The sequence below is a fragment of the Ochotona princeps genome, chromosome 1 (assembly GCF_030435755.1).
Source record: "Ochotona princeps isolate mOchPri1 chromosome 1, mOchPri1.hap1, whole genome shotgun sequence".
NCBI classification, from domain to species: domain Eukaryota; kingdom Metazoa; phylum Chordata; class Mammalia; order Lagomorpha; family Ochotonidae; genus Ochotona; species Ochotona princeps.
Genome location: NC_080832.1, coordinates 94509934 through 94526862, shown reverse-complemented (window position 1 = coordinate 94526862; position 16929 = coordinate 94509934). Strand labels below are relative to the sequence as shown.

At 36.3% G+C, this 16929-nt stretch overlaps 1 protein-coding gene across 1 annotated transcript in view; it reads right to left on the bottom strand.

Annotated features, from left to right (window-relative positions):
* BMP5 (bone morphogenetic protein 5) overlaps positions 1-13837 on the bottom strand; it is a 114984-nt gene extending 101147 nt beyond the window's left edge. The window contains exon 1 of the mRNA XM_004580486.2: positions 12611-13837. Coding sequence (XP_004580543.1) covers positions 12611-13103 — 493 coding nt within the window. The 5' untranslated portion in view covers positions 13104-13837. The remainder of the gene's footprint in view (positions 1-12610) is intronic.
* Between the last annotated feature and the right edge of the window lie 3092 nt (positions 13838-16929).

Here is a 16929-nt window from a genome sequence, read left to right as displayed (position 1 = left end):
GATATAACGTGGCCACAGTGTCAGCAAATTTAAATATCTTAATGTCTTGTGCGCCTTATTTTCAAAATGACTTTTATAGAAGTGTGTTTCCTCACAGAGCAGTGCATCTTGGAATGAATTTCCTGTGACATTACATGCAATTGAACCTTTTTGCTACAGGCCCCAATGTGTATGTACAACATTCTAACCATATCCTCCTTCCAGATACTACAACATTCATTAGCACAGAAACAACGCAGGAATCCTGTCCCGGAAATATTTAAAAAAAAACTACTTAATGACTATTTCCTCTCAAAATTCATATTATGTCTCTTAAAACCATGGTCATATTTTCAATGACACACATCTTAGGAAATACAAAAAATTCTAATTAAAAGTAGTAAATGATTGTGTATAAACAGGCAACCTTAATAATTAGGATTAATCGTGCCAGGCACCACAGCATAGCGGTTAAAGTCCTCGCCTTGAACGTGCCGGGATCCCAAATGGACGCCGGTTTTAAACCCAGCAGCCCCGCTTCCGATTCAGCACCCTGCCTGTGGCCTGGGAAAGCAGTGGAGATTGGCCCAAAACTTTGGGACCCTGCACCCACGTGGGAGACCTGGAAGAAGCTCCTGGCTCCTAACTTTGGATTGGCTCAGCTCCAGCCATTGTGGTCACTTGGGGAGTGAAGATCTTCCTCTCTGTCTCTCCTCCTCTCTGTATATCTGCCTTTCTAATAAAAATAAATAATTTTTTTAAAAAGTAATTAGGATTGGGCCTGGTGGCATGGCCTAGCGGCTAAAGTCCTCGCCTTGAAAGCCCCGTGATCCCCTATGGGCGCCGATTCTAATCCCGGAAGCTCCACTTCCCATCCAGCCCCCTGCTTGTGGCTTGGGAAGACAGTCAAGGATGGTCCAATGCATTGGGACACTGCACCCGCGTGGGAGACCCAGAAGAGGTTCCAGGTTCCCGGCTTTGGATCGGCGCGCATCGGCCCGTTGCGGCTCACTTGGGGAGTGAATCATCGGATGGAATATCTTCCTCTCTGGCTCTCCTCCTCTCTGTATATCTGGCTGTAATAAAATGAATAAATCTTTAAAAAAAAAAGTAATTAGGATTAACCATGGGTTTAAGTTAGCCTCCTTCGCCTCTTTTCTGTTTGGTAAATGATACTGCTGTCTTTCTAAGGTAGGAAGCAACAATAGAGATCACCTCTCCACTGTTTCTCACTGGCCAGTTAACAATGCACAGCACAAAATCAGAACCCATGGTGTCCACAAAATGTTCCTCTTCCTTTGTGCTTTGTATCTGCTTCCTTCTGAAGACCACAGCAACACAACTCAGGTATCAAAAGATTTTAGGGGAAAGATTGTGGGTAAACTAATGGAGACTTTAAAATGTCCACATGTCATTTTATAGCATGTTGCTCACTACTAATGCTATACATAGCAAACTGGGTAAATCCACAGAACTTTGAAAACAATTCAAGCATTGTCTCAGTTGCAATAACATTTATAACAGCAAAAAAACACAGCAGTGAATAGCTTTAACCCTGAATCCAATGCTTCCAATTACACAGTGTATGATTTTAGACAGATGAGTCGGGGTCCCAAGGCCTTACTTACCTCATCTGTAAAATATGGCCAATTTAGGAGAATTAAATAATTCAGCACTGCAAATCCTATTTGTATGCCATCCTGCACTTTATGAATACTGAGTACCTGCCTATGACTTGTGGAAGATAATATTCAATAACAAAGCAATCATTACAAGTGTCAAATTTCAATTTTATTATTCCGTTGATGATTTGCCAATTTGTGGGTTTTTATTGATAGTTGGGCACCAACAGCAACAAGAGGACAGCAGCAAAATGAAACGCATACTTTGCTGCAGTCTTTTTCTCAGCAGCTCAATAAGAAGTCAGTAAGAGTAAAGCAATCACACAGTACTGGTCAGTAATCTTCAACAATGAACTTCAAGTAACCATTTGTATCTTTCACTCTGGGAATTCTCTTCCACGTTATAAAATATATCTCCATGAATCCTCATTAGTATCCAAGACTACATCATGTTCCGTATGTACAGCAACCAACACTGAATCAACTCTTTTTAGCAAAGGAACACAGGTGAAAAGCTTTATCAAATACAATTGAAGAGGTATATTGGTTCAGGGATCAAGATCTAGACCATAACAAAACGTAACCTTCAGAGCCAGAGAGTGAAAGGTTAAGGCACTGTATGATGTGCCAGCATCCTATACTGGTGCCAGTTCAAGTTCCAACTGTTTTTCTTCCTACGTAACTTCCTGCTAATACATCTGGAAAAGCAACGAAAGACGACCCAAGTAATTGGATCCATGCACCCATGTGGGAGACTCCAGGTTCCTGATCTCAGACTGGCCCAGCCCTGGGCATTGCATCCTTTTGAAAAGTGAACAAGTGGATGGAAGATGTCTCTGTCTTTCTGTTACTCCTCTCAGTAAATCTGCCTTTCAAATAAAAATAAGCAAATACATTCTTTAAATCTTCCAAGATGAGTATTTTTACCCCTAAGTCAGGAGTTCAACAGAAATCAATAATGAGCATTTAAGTCACACCCATATAATGGAAGGTGCAGTATTCAGTGTAAAAGGTAAACTTTCTTTTTATGCATTTCCTTCAAAGTTACTGAAACTTCATAATGGTAGTTTGGCATTCCTCTAGCTACATAAGCATGTTTTTGACAGAACCCCTAGTCTTTGCTGCAACTTGGTTCTGTTTTCTACGTACTTTTGGACTAAAGGATTTTCCTCAACTCCATTTATTGGCATACAAAGTCACTTCTTAAAGATTTCCTTCAAGGGATTGAAGTGTGAAATGTACTTTCTCTATGGATAGAACGTTAATTCAGTCTGGCTACTTAAACAACAGCCAAAAAAATGCTTTTAATTAATATTTGTTAGCTTTTACTTTTACTTTGTCCTGCATTTTGGTGTGAATCATTTACAACATGCAATGTTAAGTGAAAAAAGTTCTGGCACAAGAATCAAAGATTCCGGGTCTAGCCATCGCTGCTTTGCTCTGGGATCTTGGCTGGGAAATAATCACAATCTTCCTCGGAGAATTGATCCAATAGTAAGTAATTATCTCATATGTGTAAATAACTGAATGAAATATTTTCAGGACTAATTTCCATAGATTTCTGTTATCTACATCCTTGAGTGCTATGTACTTCAGTAACATAGTTGAAAATACGTAACATACTTAAAGATGATTTTATGGGTTGTTATTATTGCTGTTAAACACTGTATCATTTTCTTCACAAATGGATTAGCAAGCTAATAAGTGATGGTGAAGAATGTGAAATTTGTAATCAGACATACCAGGGTTCCAGGGTTATAAATCCCACCTCCCCACATCAATACAGTGAGGACAGGAAAATATTTGCCCATAGAATTGCAATGCACATGAATTTAAATGAGGCATGTAAATTACTTAGTCCAATTTCTGACCTGGGAATTGCATCTACATTTTGTTTTATGTCTTCTCTCTGTAGTTCTGCCTTTCAAATAAATAAAATCAGGCTTTGTAAAAAAGAAAACTCGTTTATAGATTATGCATGGTCCATGTCTGTGCAGTCCCGTATCCTCTAATTTGGCTTGAATCAGTGTACTTTCTCCATAACAAGCAAGGGAACTAAAAAGGCAATACTGGAACTAAGCAATGTACTATGCAATGTACTAAGAAAAGCATCCTCAGCAGTTCATCCCAGGGATCACTGCCTTTGGGCATTCAGAGGGAAGCACTATATATAGTCAGGCTTATAAAGGCACCATGGTAGATTGACCTTACCTAGACACACTACTGGCAAACAAAGTCCATCAGCCATCCAACTCAAAAACAGTCAAGAAAGCCAATGGCTCATTTTCCTTGGGAGAGGAAATACTGTGTGCATAATACTGCAGAATTTCAGCAAAGCAATTATTTCACAAAGTCTGGTGAACAAATTCAGATCTACTATAACCTTAATATCCATAGATCCTATTCTAGGGGAAGCAATTGTAGTAATGGTAGGAATCATTCATTGAGTATTCATCCCAATAGGACAAAAGACTATGCCCTTACCTTATTGAGTCTTAATCTCCATTCTGTAAATATAACCTACAGATTACAAATGAGAACACAGTCCCAATGAAGTGCATAGCTTACTGAATAGCATGCAGTTGTTACACTCAATATTCACATTCACACTAGTTGGACTCCAAAGGCTAACAACACTTAAGTCCTACCAAGACAGATGAAGGGGGAAAAAATGACTCCCCTTTCCTCCATTCTCTCCCTGCTAAACATTAACCATGAGAGCTGTTTAATTGATGACCTGCACATTTTGGCGCTGTGCATTGTTTCAGTGCCCGTGTCAAAGTTACTTGCAGAGGAGCCTACTACACAATTTCTGAGTTGAACCCTCCTCTCTTCAACTCTTAATAATTATAGACGTAAAATTGTCATCCTCAGCAGCTTTGAAAAGGAACATAGGCAACCCTGGAAAGGAGCTGTTCTCTTCAGTGCTTGTCTGTGATTAAAGAGCAAAGGAGATAGCTCTGCCCGAAGGCTTAGTGGTTGATTATTTATGAGAACTAAATAGCTGACATAGCTGATCCTCCACTAAATTCTCCTTCTGAGTCAAAAGAACTCTTCAAGGAGAAAGTAAAGGCAGTGGAGAAGAAAAACTATAATCCCAATTTACCTCATCGTAACATTATTTTCACTTGCAACATTAACAATGGAATGTGAATGTTACATGTGAGAATATCATATTATTCCATTCAGAATTCAAAAACTTTAACACACAATCATGGGTCGTTTCAGAAGACAGGGACTAAGACTAGAAATAAATAGATCTAAAGATTTAAAAATGTGTTGCTCTTCTTAGCGCTCTACCTGCTTGCATAAAAGCTGAATTTGCAAAGCTGAATTTTTATTGGCAATTGCAGGCTCTTATATTATGATCTAAAAGTGCTGCTACTTCTCCCTGTTTTGGTGAGGTATTTGAATTTTTTTTTATTTGGTTTTAATTTCAATTTACTCTAAAATGGTTTTGATATATCACCTAAATGACTGATCCATATGCACATACAATTTAATTTGGGGGGGATGTTGCTTTATCACTTTGTTTATTATTTTTAAAGAGAGAGACAGAAATAAAGACTGATTTTATCTCCTGATTTACTTCCCCAAGGGCTTGCAAATGCTGGGCTGAGAAAAGCTGGCAAAGAGAGCCAGGACACCATATGGATCTTCTACCTGAGTTACAGGAACCTGCCCATTCCTCTCAGGACTCATCCTGGCACGGAGCTTGAGTTGGAAAGTAGAACTGGAACCTGGAACCATGGAGTCTATACGGAAATTGGGTTTCCCGAGCGGTGTCTTAACCACAGAGACAAATGCTTGTCTCTGTTTTCAACATTTTTAGAGCACCAAATTCTGAAACAATTATCTCTCATACTGAATGATAGCACTCTTGAATTTACAATAAATGAGATAAAATATAAAGCATGTATCAGGGACTTGCATTAAAATTAAAGCGATTCTAGAATTCCTATTGACTGAATATACGGTTTTTCATTTATCCCCTTGTGCCAAATTATTCAAAATTGCAACTCAAGTTCTATATTCCACATTTCTTTACTCTGTCCCCCTCACTAAGAAGTGATTTTTCAGGAGCTGCATTAATGAGAATCAATCAACGGAAAATATTATTAAAAAACCTTTCATTGTATTTACTCCCTGGTTTCCATTCCTTGCAGAGTTCTGACTGCCAGAATGTCTTCCAGCAGACAACAATTCCTGTCAGGGTAACTGCCCCATGTGTTTCTCCTCGGAGGTTTCCCAAAACTATTTCCTCTTCCAGCCCAAGTTCAGAAGGAGTGAGGACTCCTTTGCTGAGCCCATGTCTTGCATAATTGCCTGTTTTGATGAAAAAGTTAGTCCATTGAAATCTCCAATGACTGAGATTCTATATACTGTCTCTTCTAGGACCAAAACATGACATGATTTCTGCCATCATAGCACGCAGTTACAAATGTAGGGTTGATGGCATGGGCCCTGCTTGGCCCAGTACTGTGCTGTCACCATCTTGAAATCAATAAAAATATATACGTATTTTTAACAAGGGGCTTACATTTTCAGGTTGCATGGACTCTGTAGATGATGCAACCACCCCTAGAACCATAGTAAAGTTCCTAAATACCAGGCCAACTCTAATAGCAATAAAGACATTCATCTAAGTCTTACTATGCTTCAAATACTGATCTTAACATATCATGGACTTACATGTCTAGAAACGATGTTACTCCAAAGAAAGGCTAAATGCAGAGTTAAAACCAGGACAGAAAATCTGCACAACAAATAATAAGCTCTCATATTAAAACACATAAAAACAGTTGGAGCATTTTGTAAATGTTACAAAAGTCAATCAATTATCTTTTTGGTTTGACACAAGTTTAACAGTCCTAAGTAAAATTCATGCCTTACAAAACTATTACCTTTTATCCCTAACAGCTTCACGCAGCTTAACGAAGACACTAAAAGTTGGTAACATATTAAATTAGTACAATATTTTAGAAATGATCTAATCAGACTTATTTTATTTCCAAAAGACAGAGTCATACAAAATACAGACACCTATAACAAACATTTATGAAAAACAAGATGAACAGATTTATCATTATGAACACAAGCATCTTCATTACCTTAGAAATTACAAAATAGTATACACCTGAGTGTAATGTCTACACGAACATACTCAAAACTGCATAGAGGTTTAGCTTTTCCAGCTCATTAAATGTATGTTTAGTATACTGCCTTCTAACCAGAAAATGATGTACTTGCTTTGGTGTAGACATTTTCCATTATTAGCTGCTCTTGTTTATTGCATTACACCCCAAGAACTATTATTCTTCTGAATCTCAAATAATTTCTTCCGATTTTAAATATTCATAAATGTTGTTCCTGCTTTTCAGACTATAATTTTACTTTCAACCCTTTAGACAAAACTCATAAAAACTAGGAATTGCTACTTGCTATATGCATTTTTTAAAACAGCTCCAAAAAAAAGTAGGTAGATACTCCCACCATTATTTTTACGGTCAGTTTTTGTGAGCTAAATCTTAAACATCCCAATCTGACATCAAAATCAAAACAGATCTCTTCCTCACTCTCCCATCCCCCAAATAAATGAACTGGTTGTCAGGGCTGAATGGTGTGTTCAAGGATATCTTTGCCAAGGGTATTATTTTAAGAGATGAGCAAATGGGGAAACCCCACAGTCCAACCAATAAAACATGAACTTGAGGTGCAAAGAAGCACTCATAAATATTACTAAGAACAAGGGATTCATTGTTTGCCTGCAGCCCTCTCAGTGGCTCCTCTGATCTTAGCCCTCTCTGCGTCAGGGAAGGCTCTTCCTCCAACCTGTGGGTTTTTTCTAAAGCTGAGCTACTACATTATTTATGACTGTGAATGTGAGTAGCCCGTCTGTGGGCTCTCATCCACACATACTGAGACTCCCCCTCTTTTACCCACGTTGGCATTTTAGTGTGTGGGATGAAAGGGTTTCCCGGGAGCTGCCGTGGGTGCGGATGTTGAACGAGCTGCGGTGTCAGTGTGAGGCAGACTGAGGAGTTCCTCACACCCCCTCCACCTGCACAGCTCAAAGAGCAGTCTTCAATGTCTCATTGCATTTAGTTCCCTCCGTTGAAGAACTTTTTGAAAATATAATTTCTGTGTTTCTCTGTCTCTTCATCATTTTTCTTTACCTCCAGCTAGGACTCTTGCTTTTATCCTGCTCATCAACTTTCTCAGCTTAAAAGAAAGAGTGATTTCTTCACAAGAATGATATAAATATTAAGATGTTATATGTAAAAGTTGCCTATACACTAAATGGGAATTACATGTTTCAGTGGTGTTATTTAGTTCAATGTTGTTGTTTTTTTTCTTTTGTTCTTCTTTTCCATTTTGACTGTTTTCATAAAATAGAAAAGAAAAAAGCAATTAAATTCTGTCAATGAAGACAGAAGAGATGAGGAGGAAAGAATGGGATGGTGGAGAAACGATTATAGTGGGTGGCCAGAGCCCAGGAGTTCTGATGCCCTTGGGAGCTTTTCTCCCAGTGGGTGGAGGCTGCAATTGGCACGTCAGAACCTTTTCCTTCTCAACCAGAGAGAAAACAGGAGACTGAACCTAAATTCTCAAACTGGAACTAATTGATTTCCAACTAATCTAAGCCTCCAGCTATGAAGGAACTAGGACTAAAAGCAGACCCCAGGAAGGGTGGGGGTGGTGAAGGGAGGGGTGCCAAAAGAGCCTGGGGCCAAAGAGACCACAAAACCGAAGAGCCAAGCCCCTAAACATGTGAGGGGTTAGAGAGAGAGGGAAGACAGAAGGAGGTGATATTAAAGAAAGTGGAAGATTGAAAGGGAAGGAGCTGGGGGTGGTGACTGAGGCAGTCCCAGGAGCCTGTGTTCAAGGCTCCTTGTGTAATTCCAGCGATTTCTTTTTACTGAAGTTCTGAAACTGACTATTTGTGGGAGCATTAAATCTTACAGAAAGAAACCTTTCAATTAAGCCATAATTATAACTACCTCTGACATCCGAATGACATCCGAAGGGTTTTAAGGGATTGTTTCGGTCACTTACATGAATGCTAGGGTTGTTGAAGAACACAGTAAAAGGTGTCAGACTTCAACAATGCCATATGCTCCAAAAGTTAAAAACGTATAAAAGTGGTGGTTGTTTTAACTAACATTAGCACTAGTTACTCTCTGAGCAATTCATGAATATATACTATAATGACTTCAGATCATTTCTTTTTCCATGCCATCTCTCCTTCACAAAAATTTGTGTATGTGTTTATGGGTGTGTTTATGTTACACAAGTGTTAATCACCCTGCTGGAGAGACTACATAGATAGGTATCTTAGGTGCATATGTATATAAATTACTCTCTTCTGGGTACTTGAATCAGCCAAAAGCAACTATAAATATCAATGATGTCTTTCAAATATGTCAACTGAGGACATAATCATTTTATTCTTTCAGTACCAGGAGATTTTTAGGATTGGGAAAGCCAGAGTAGAAGGGTTTAAAGTTTTTAAAACATTTTTCCTTTTGCATCTTATACATTAAATATACTATTGTAAAAACAGGGAAAAAATAAAAATACGATTTATATTATAGAATTAATACATACTATTGAATAATATCTAAGAAATATTTGACTCAAAGCCAATTGATAAAATCAGTAAAGAACCTTTAATAGACTGTTTTTCTCAGAAAAATACATGCAGACAATAATATAACATAAATCTATTTTGCTGTTTTTGTAATTTCTTCTAGAACACTACCATATTATGGTATCCCAGTCAAACTATTACAAATAGTCAAAAATTATTTTGTAATTAAGGAATCTTGGGAACAACTAAATGTTTATCTTTACATAAACAAGCAGTGTACTAGTTAAATATTGCAAACAAATGATCTAATCTTGTGCATAAGGATTTGACATATAAACTAATCCTTCACATTTTGTGAAGATGCTGGAAAGGAAGAAATTTACGAGAAGGATATTTTTATTAACAAAGTGGTTTTAAAAAGGAAAACCTCCACTGATATTTAATATTTTTAGAGAAATAAAGACAGATAACCTGCAAACCTTTGCTACTGAGAAAAAGTTTAGCTTAAGAATAATGAATAAAATAAACTGGAAAATTTCTCTTCCAACAATCATTTATATTGATTTCTTCAAAATGAACAAATCACTAAAATAATTTCAAAGTAAAAATAACATATTTGGTTTTATATTTTGATATTTACATGCTCAAGGTATTTTTTGTGTATCATTTCTCACTTTCAGTAAACTCTATTTTTCATTTACTCATTAAATCTCTTCTCACTTGAAAGGTAAGGAGTGTAAATATCAATTATGAAGCTGATTGTATTACACAAAAATTGCTATAGTTACCAAAACCTGGCATCTTTCTGAATAACAAAATAAATGCATAAAGAAGATTATTACCTTGAAAAACCTAACATACAAGAATTCTTTTCCTATAATTCATCCTATTATGGGAAGTGTCAACAGATTCTTTTTTGTATATTTAAGTGCCCAGGTGACTGTCTCAGTAAAAACCCATTGCTTACTGCTATTTTTAGTTACTTGCATTGAGTCTCTTCTGTGAATATATCTTTTAAGATATTGAAAATAATTTCTTTGAGGCTTCCAAGAAAATCAAACAATAGCAGGGAACAATAGTCAATAAATGTTAGAGTAAAAGACACTGAAATTCTTGGTGCAGTTAACAACGGTATTACTCTTTTGCTTTGCATGGAAGAGACAGAGCAGTCAAGCTTTTACTAAGTACTGATTGATTACAACTTTGGGATAAATTAGACAGCCATATCTAAGGATAATGGTACTGCAGACTTTCCTCATACACGACTAAGAAAAACTCATCTAGGTTCAGAGCTATTTTCTCAGTATTTCATGTGAGATATATAGTTTGAAAGTATTAAAGAAGAACAATGACACACTTTGGTACTGAACAAAAGTCACCATTCACATGTTCACACATCATGGAAATAAATACATTTTTTAAAACCTCGTATTCAGTGCTGTTAAGGTAGATTAAATGAATAGTTACATTTTTGATATAAGTAATAAGGTAAAAGACTGCTATGTTACCATAGTCCAGTCAATATAACCGAAATTTTATTGAATTTAAAGACATAAATATTCACTGAAAAAAAATGAAAAGTCTAGAGATCATGGAATAAAACTATTTGTTATTGTCTTTGGTTTTCTTACTCTTTCCAGATTAATTAAAAGTACTGGTTCACAATTTTAAAGAAAAAAAAAACCTTCTTTTCTAAAATATCTACAATTCTTTCGTGAATGATCAATGTGTTCAACTATACTAAAAATACATTATTTTAGAACAAATTCTGAGTGCTTGTTTTTTAAAGTGTGTAACAATATATGTTTTCTGTCAGATTTTGGTTGCCTTCAGCTAATTTTTTTCTGTAATTTATTTTATGAATGTATGAATTTTCTACAAAACATTAAAACTAACTTAAAAGCCTGAAAGATAAAATAAAATAGTCCATGCACTACATTCATGTGCCCTTTATGCTAGGAAAAATCAATTGAACTAATTATGAATTAACCTATATCTCAATGACTTTAAGTTTCAAATGAAGTCAAGTAATTGCATGCAGAAGGGCCTCTGAAACACTGATTAGTGCAAGAAAGGATAACTTACCAAAACTTAATAATGCGAGCTTTGTTTCAAGTAACATAAAACATATGATTTATTAAGCACCTTATCCTTCATGCTAGAATTGCTAAGAGCAAAGGAGCAGAACGTATTAAGAAGCATATATTACGAAAGCATCCATGTGTTATTAAGGTTTGCTATCTGACTTTTCAAGGAATATTTCCTTTGAGATACCGCACAAGGAATTTGCAGTTCAGAAATTTTAGGTAAAGGCAGATTGTATTTTTAAAGCAAAGTTGAAAAAGTTCTGACATTATGCAATTCTCAACTATTTCCAATTGATTAAATTTATGTATACAATTTTTAATTAGACATTTATGTGCATATTCTCTAAATATCTTAAGACAGTAAATGTTCACATTTGACTTTAAAGAAATATTAAAGAACACAACAGTCCTATCTAGATTATTTTCAATTGATAAGTTCCTGAATGTTATTGTAAGAGGGACTGTTGAACACTAGTTTATCATTTGATGTTACCAATATTTAAAAACCATCATGATTTACTGTTGTGAGGAAGATATGTTTTAAAAAGATTATTCACTAATATCGTTGCTATTCACAGACATTTTCTACTAAATAGTTTATCTCAACTGACAGAAAACTTAGGTGAAGACCATGACAGATTGTTTCACATGTGTCTGAGGAATTAATCATTAGGTAGAACACACTGTAATTGTGACATGTGGGAAACCTTAGCTTCAAACTCCTTTTCTAAAATCCTTTCAAACGAATTTCAGAATCTCTCCCTGGATTTCTTCTTCCCCCTCCCCCTCCCACCTGGATTTTTTGTTAATAATCTTTACAGTGTTATTGGCTCTTAGCTGACTTAACATCAATATTTTTGACGTTGCTGCTTCTGCTACATGAGAGCTTGCCTCGATGAGATTTTTTAAGCAGCACACACTGATACACATCCTTCAAAGTGCTAATGAACAGAATGACTCAGAATGTCACTTGTACTTTTCCCTTAGTAGGTGCTTGCTTTTCTACTATTCCTTTTAATCCTCCCTTTCTATAAACTATCGCCTTTTCATTCCAAAGTTGAAGTGAGGTTGAAATTTTAACAAGGTCCCACACAGTCAAATCTAACTGAGATATAAGTGTTTAATTGTAAGCGTTTCAAATTAAATATAGTGTGACTGTGCTGCCTGAGGCAAAATCCAGCACAGCATCAAAGAAGGGAAACAGAAGCCAGAGAGGAGAGTTATAGAAAATGACTTCACATAAACATGACCACCTACCAAGTAGCTACTTTAGCATTAAGAAAACTTCCACTTTGTAAGAACATAGATTAACAAATAAATGAGCAACATACCCAAGTTGACAAAACTCATGACCATGTCAGCATCATTCAGAAAGTTGGTATCCTGCAGGCTGGCTAGAGGAGGACTCTGGGTGGTCAGAGGAGTCGATCGAGATAACTGTATCCGCCGAGGATACCCATTGGGAGAGGCTGGGTATCCCTTTCTCGCCCCTCCGGTCTCTCCTGCTAGGTGGGATGCCCTCACTGAGTATTCCGACTCTTCTGGATTCTCTTCATTGGCCATGGCATTGTACAAGTCCAGCATAAAGAGAGGTGCTGAGGAAGCTTGTTTTCCTGGTGAAAATGGTCTGGGTCTGTGAGGCAAACCTAAGATAGAGAGAATTTCCCTCTGTATTTCCCGTCTTTCGTGGTTCCGCAGTCTTCTATAAATAAAACTGGAGTGAACATGATTGTCTCCCAAACCTCCGTTTGCATAACCCACTAGAACCCAGCAGCTCCAGAGAAAACCCACAATGCCCCGAAGTAAAAATACAGTCAAATGCATTTTTGTCCAAAAGCAAAAGTTAATATTTTTAGTCCTTCTTGTCCTCTTACAAATGCACACACACTCACGCGCGAAGCTCCTAAGAGGTACAGTTTCCCAGTAGCTGAAAAAACAAATTTACCTATTCTTCATGACAGTGACATTTCTGAACACAACCTTCTCAATGATTCTCCTTCCCTATTTCAAATATTTTGGAATGTGTCAAAAGTAGTTATTTCTAGGAGAGCTGAAACTCGGATCTCCAATTATCCACAGTTGTTAAAAGTTTTTGCTTCATTGATGCAGCAGAAGACGGCTAACAGTATTTGATCGGATGACCTATGCATTCCTATATGAACTTAGGATGATGAGGCCTTTAGGATTTAAATGAAGGAGAGCTGAGCTGATCTTCTGATAAACTGAAGTTCCCAAGTTATCTTCACTTGCTCTTGAGTTCTTCTCAACTCTTGAGCTCTTTCCAAGACAGATTCTGATTTCTGAATCACAGATCTATGCTGGTCTGCACCTTGGTGTTGAAATATATATTTGTTCCGCAGCTTGGTGATAAGTTTAACATCTTTTGTGTCCTCCTAGTGTGAAACACTCAAGGTTGTACTATTCAAGTAAATGTGTTTCCCTGAATTTACTTGAAGTCCTTCCTGTAAATCCATTCAATCCCTCTCTCCTTCTTACTGTTAATTCCACCTCCAGCAGGCACAAATATACCAGCCCTCTTCAAGAGAGATCTAAGGAGTAATGTAAGCACAACCCTGCTGGGAAAGAAGAGGCTTCTCATTGTAATTTGAAACTGGTAAAGCAAAAAGAACTTAACCCTTTTGCTACCAGGAAAGCCTCCATTTTCACAATTTCCTAACCACACATGAAACAGAAAATAATAATAAATGCAGCATAAAAATTCTATGAGAAATAAAATCAGTTTTCAAGTTGCAGACTGATGATTTTGCCACCCATTTTATTTCAGGCTTTTTTTAAAAAGCATGTAGCATGCACTTAACACACTTTCTATATTAAACCTCAGGTTTGGGATGAATTAACATGATAGATCTCTAGCCTATATTTGAGATTGTTTCTAGATTTTACAAGTCACTAGAATTTAGTTTAAAACAAAAGCAAAGGCTGTAAACAGAGGTTAATTTGTTGTTTCTTAATGACAGTCTTTTCAAGATAAAATGCATGAAGAAGTAAGCACAAGTAAACATAACCCAGCTCTTAAAGCATCTGTTACAATAATTCAATAATGGTGATTAGATGACACAGCTTTCAATGTATTTAAATATCAAAACTTTAAACAGAATTGTGTATTCATAGTGCTGTTATGAAGTCAGTAGAGTTGAAATATTAGTATCCTGACAGATTTTGGTTCTTAACCTGAAGTCTATTTAGTAGAAATGTAGACAGACTTACAAATTAGAGACCTCCAATAAATTGTACTAATGCTTTGATTTGTTTTAACCCATAAAAATAAACACAAAACAAATCTTCTCCATGTCTACATGCAGAATGAAATTTGAGACTTTACAATTTGATGGGTAAAGTGGGAAAAATGCACACCTTTCTAAAATACTATACTTAATCCAAGGAAATGAGCAAAGTATGTGTTTATCCTTAATGTTTAATGCCTTTAAAATTTGGAAGTCTGCAATGTTTTTGTGTATCAATAATTTCCTTTATAAGCTCTCACTTAACCTTAGGGCTCACAGAACTTTCAGTATCTGGGATAACATTCTGATATTAATGTAAATGTATCAACCAATTGCTATAACTGTTAAGAAATTTAATGTTTTTTCTTTACCTGGAGGCACCTGGTTTCTTGTTTAATTCCTTTTTGAATGTTCCCACTGAGAGTATAAAGCAAACTCATTCTTCTCACAAATGTTCAATTGATTGATCAAATCAAGATACAGAAACAGCTTACAGAAACTTATTCTATGCATCATTTTTCTTATATGCATTCACTGCCCTAAAACATAGTGATGATGTTTATTATTGGTCCTACTGAATAGCCTTTATTAATGACCATGGGATACGTCACAGGAGCAGACTCCTATGCTGACATACAGACATGAATCCCTCTGCAAAATATACATCACAAGAAGTAGTAGCAGTACAACTTGGGGATAAGTGAGGAAGCAATATTTCAATAACAAGTGGTTTAAACTGCTAAAATTCTTGAGATTGTTTATGTAATACACAAACCAAACTAAGAATTTTTGGGCACCGGTACAGAGTCAGATCAATTTAAGACAAAAAATAACTTCTCCTCTACATTTATAAAACCTATCACAGATAAAGCAAGCTGCACTTTCCCTCTACTTCTAAAAAAAATTATTAGCTTATGGATTTTCTTCACGTCTCATGAGCACAGCTTGGGGTTACAAAATAAAAATAAAAATAGGCTACATTAGAGGAAAAAAAGTCTTTTTTTTCCATATGTGCAATTTTTCCCCAAGACATGTTAGAAAAGAAATTTATGGCAAGGTGTTATGAGTCCTAAAAACTCATTTTCTGAAAGCATGATTTATAATACCAATCAGTGTAATCGTAAGATAATTGCCTAAGCAGGCATAAAGCCTTCCACTATTTTGAATATCAGTTGATAGTATTCTTAGTCAGAATTTTTAATCTGCACCCTCCTCTTCCCTTTGAGTTCACTCAGGCTAAATTTGGCGAACATATATTTTTCAAAAGTTCAGCATGCAACAGGAGAGAAAGACAAAAGGACCAACTATCTTGCAGGAGTAAAGGGAAAATGCCAACTCAAAAATATCAGATTCATTTTCAGTTAAAAAGGATGTGTCTTTTGCTATATCATTTGAATTCCCAAGTAGATTTGTATCTAAACATAAGGTAAGATTTGTATCTAAATAAAGAGTGAGAACACTTTGGAAGATGAAAATTTAAAGAAATGCAAGGTATAAACATTCCAACTTTTTGAGCTCATCTTTAAAAATTGTATGGGACACTGAGTGCTCTATAAGCACACAGGGGAAAGAAGAGGTAGCAGAGGGGTAACATTCAGGGTCTCACAGGTTATTCCTAAAGATAACTACAATAGGGAGAGCAGGCTTCATAAAAACTCATTTTCCATAATCTGGTTGTTGGCTGGGTGTATATTCATGTGAGTGACTTTTGTAAAGAGCACATAGTCAGTAGATTCCAAATAAGTATTCCTTTACTGTCTTTTGTTTCAGTTCATTTTTCTATTTTCTCACTAAAATTTGACATTATTTGACCATGGATATATAAACTACTGATGTTCCATTGACTAATATTATTTTTGATGGTTTTCAAAAAAAAATCTGCTTAGAACAAATGGGAGTGTTTTTAAGCCTATTATGTTCTAGAACGAGCTTCCTACTCCACCTCTGGGTTATTTTGGCTCATTTATTCGTGTCCTATTGTTTCTGCTTGAAAAAAAAAAATCCTAACAGCTAGGTATGACACTAGCAAAAGATAGAGGTCCGTGTGAATTATAACTGCCTTGCTATATTTTCTTTCAAATTTGAAAGCCAATTCAAAATCATTTGTGCATGATTATAAAATTCTGAAGCGGATGGTATCTGAGATGGTGTTGAGGGGAGAAGGGGAAAGGGTAGGCAGAAGGCCACTAAGGACGCTGAAGCAGAAAGCAGCAAGCAGAAATTGAGGGAAAGTATCCTCTCTAGAACTCCAGTCAATGTGTGCTCAAGAGCAGAACAGAGCCACATCTGTGATATCAAATTCCCTTCAATTCACTCTCATTTGCAGCCAAAACATAGGCTACATATAAACAGACTATAGTGTGCGTAACAGGGTCTGAAAGAAAGCACAGCGGTGCTACAACACC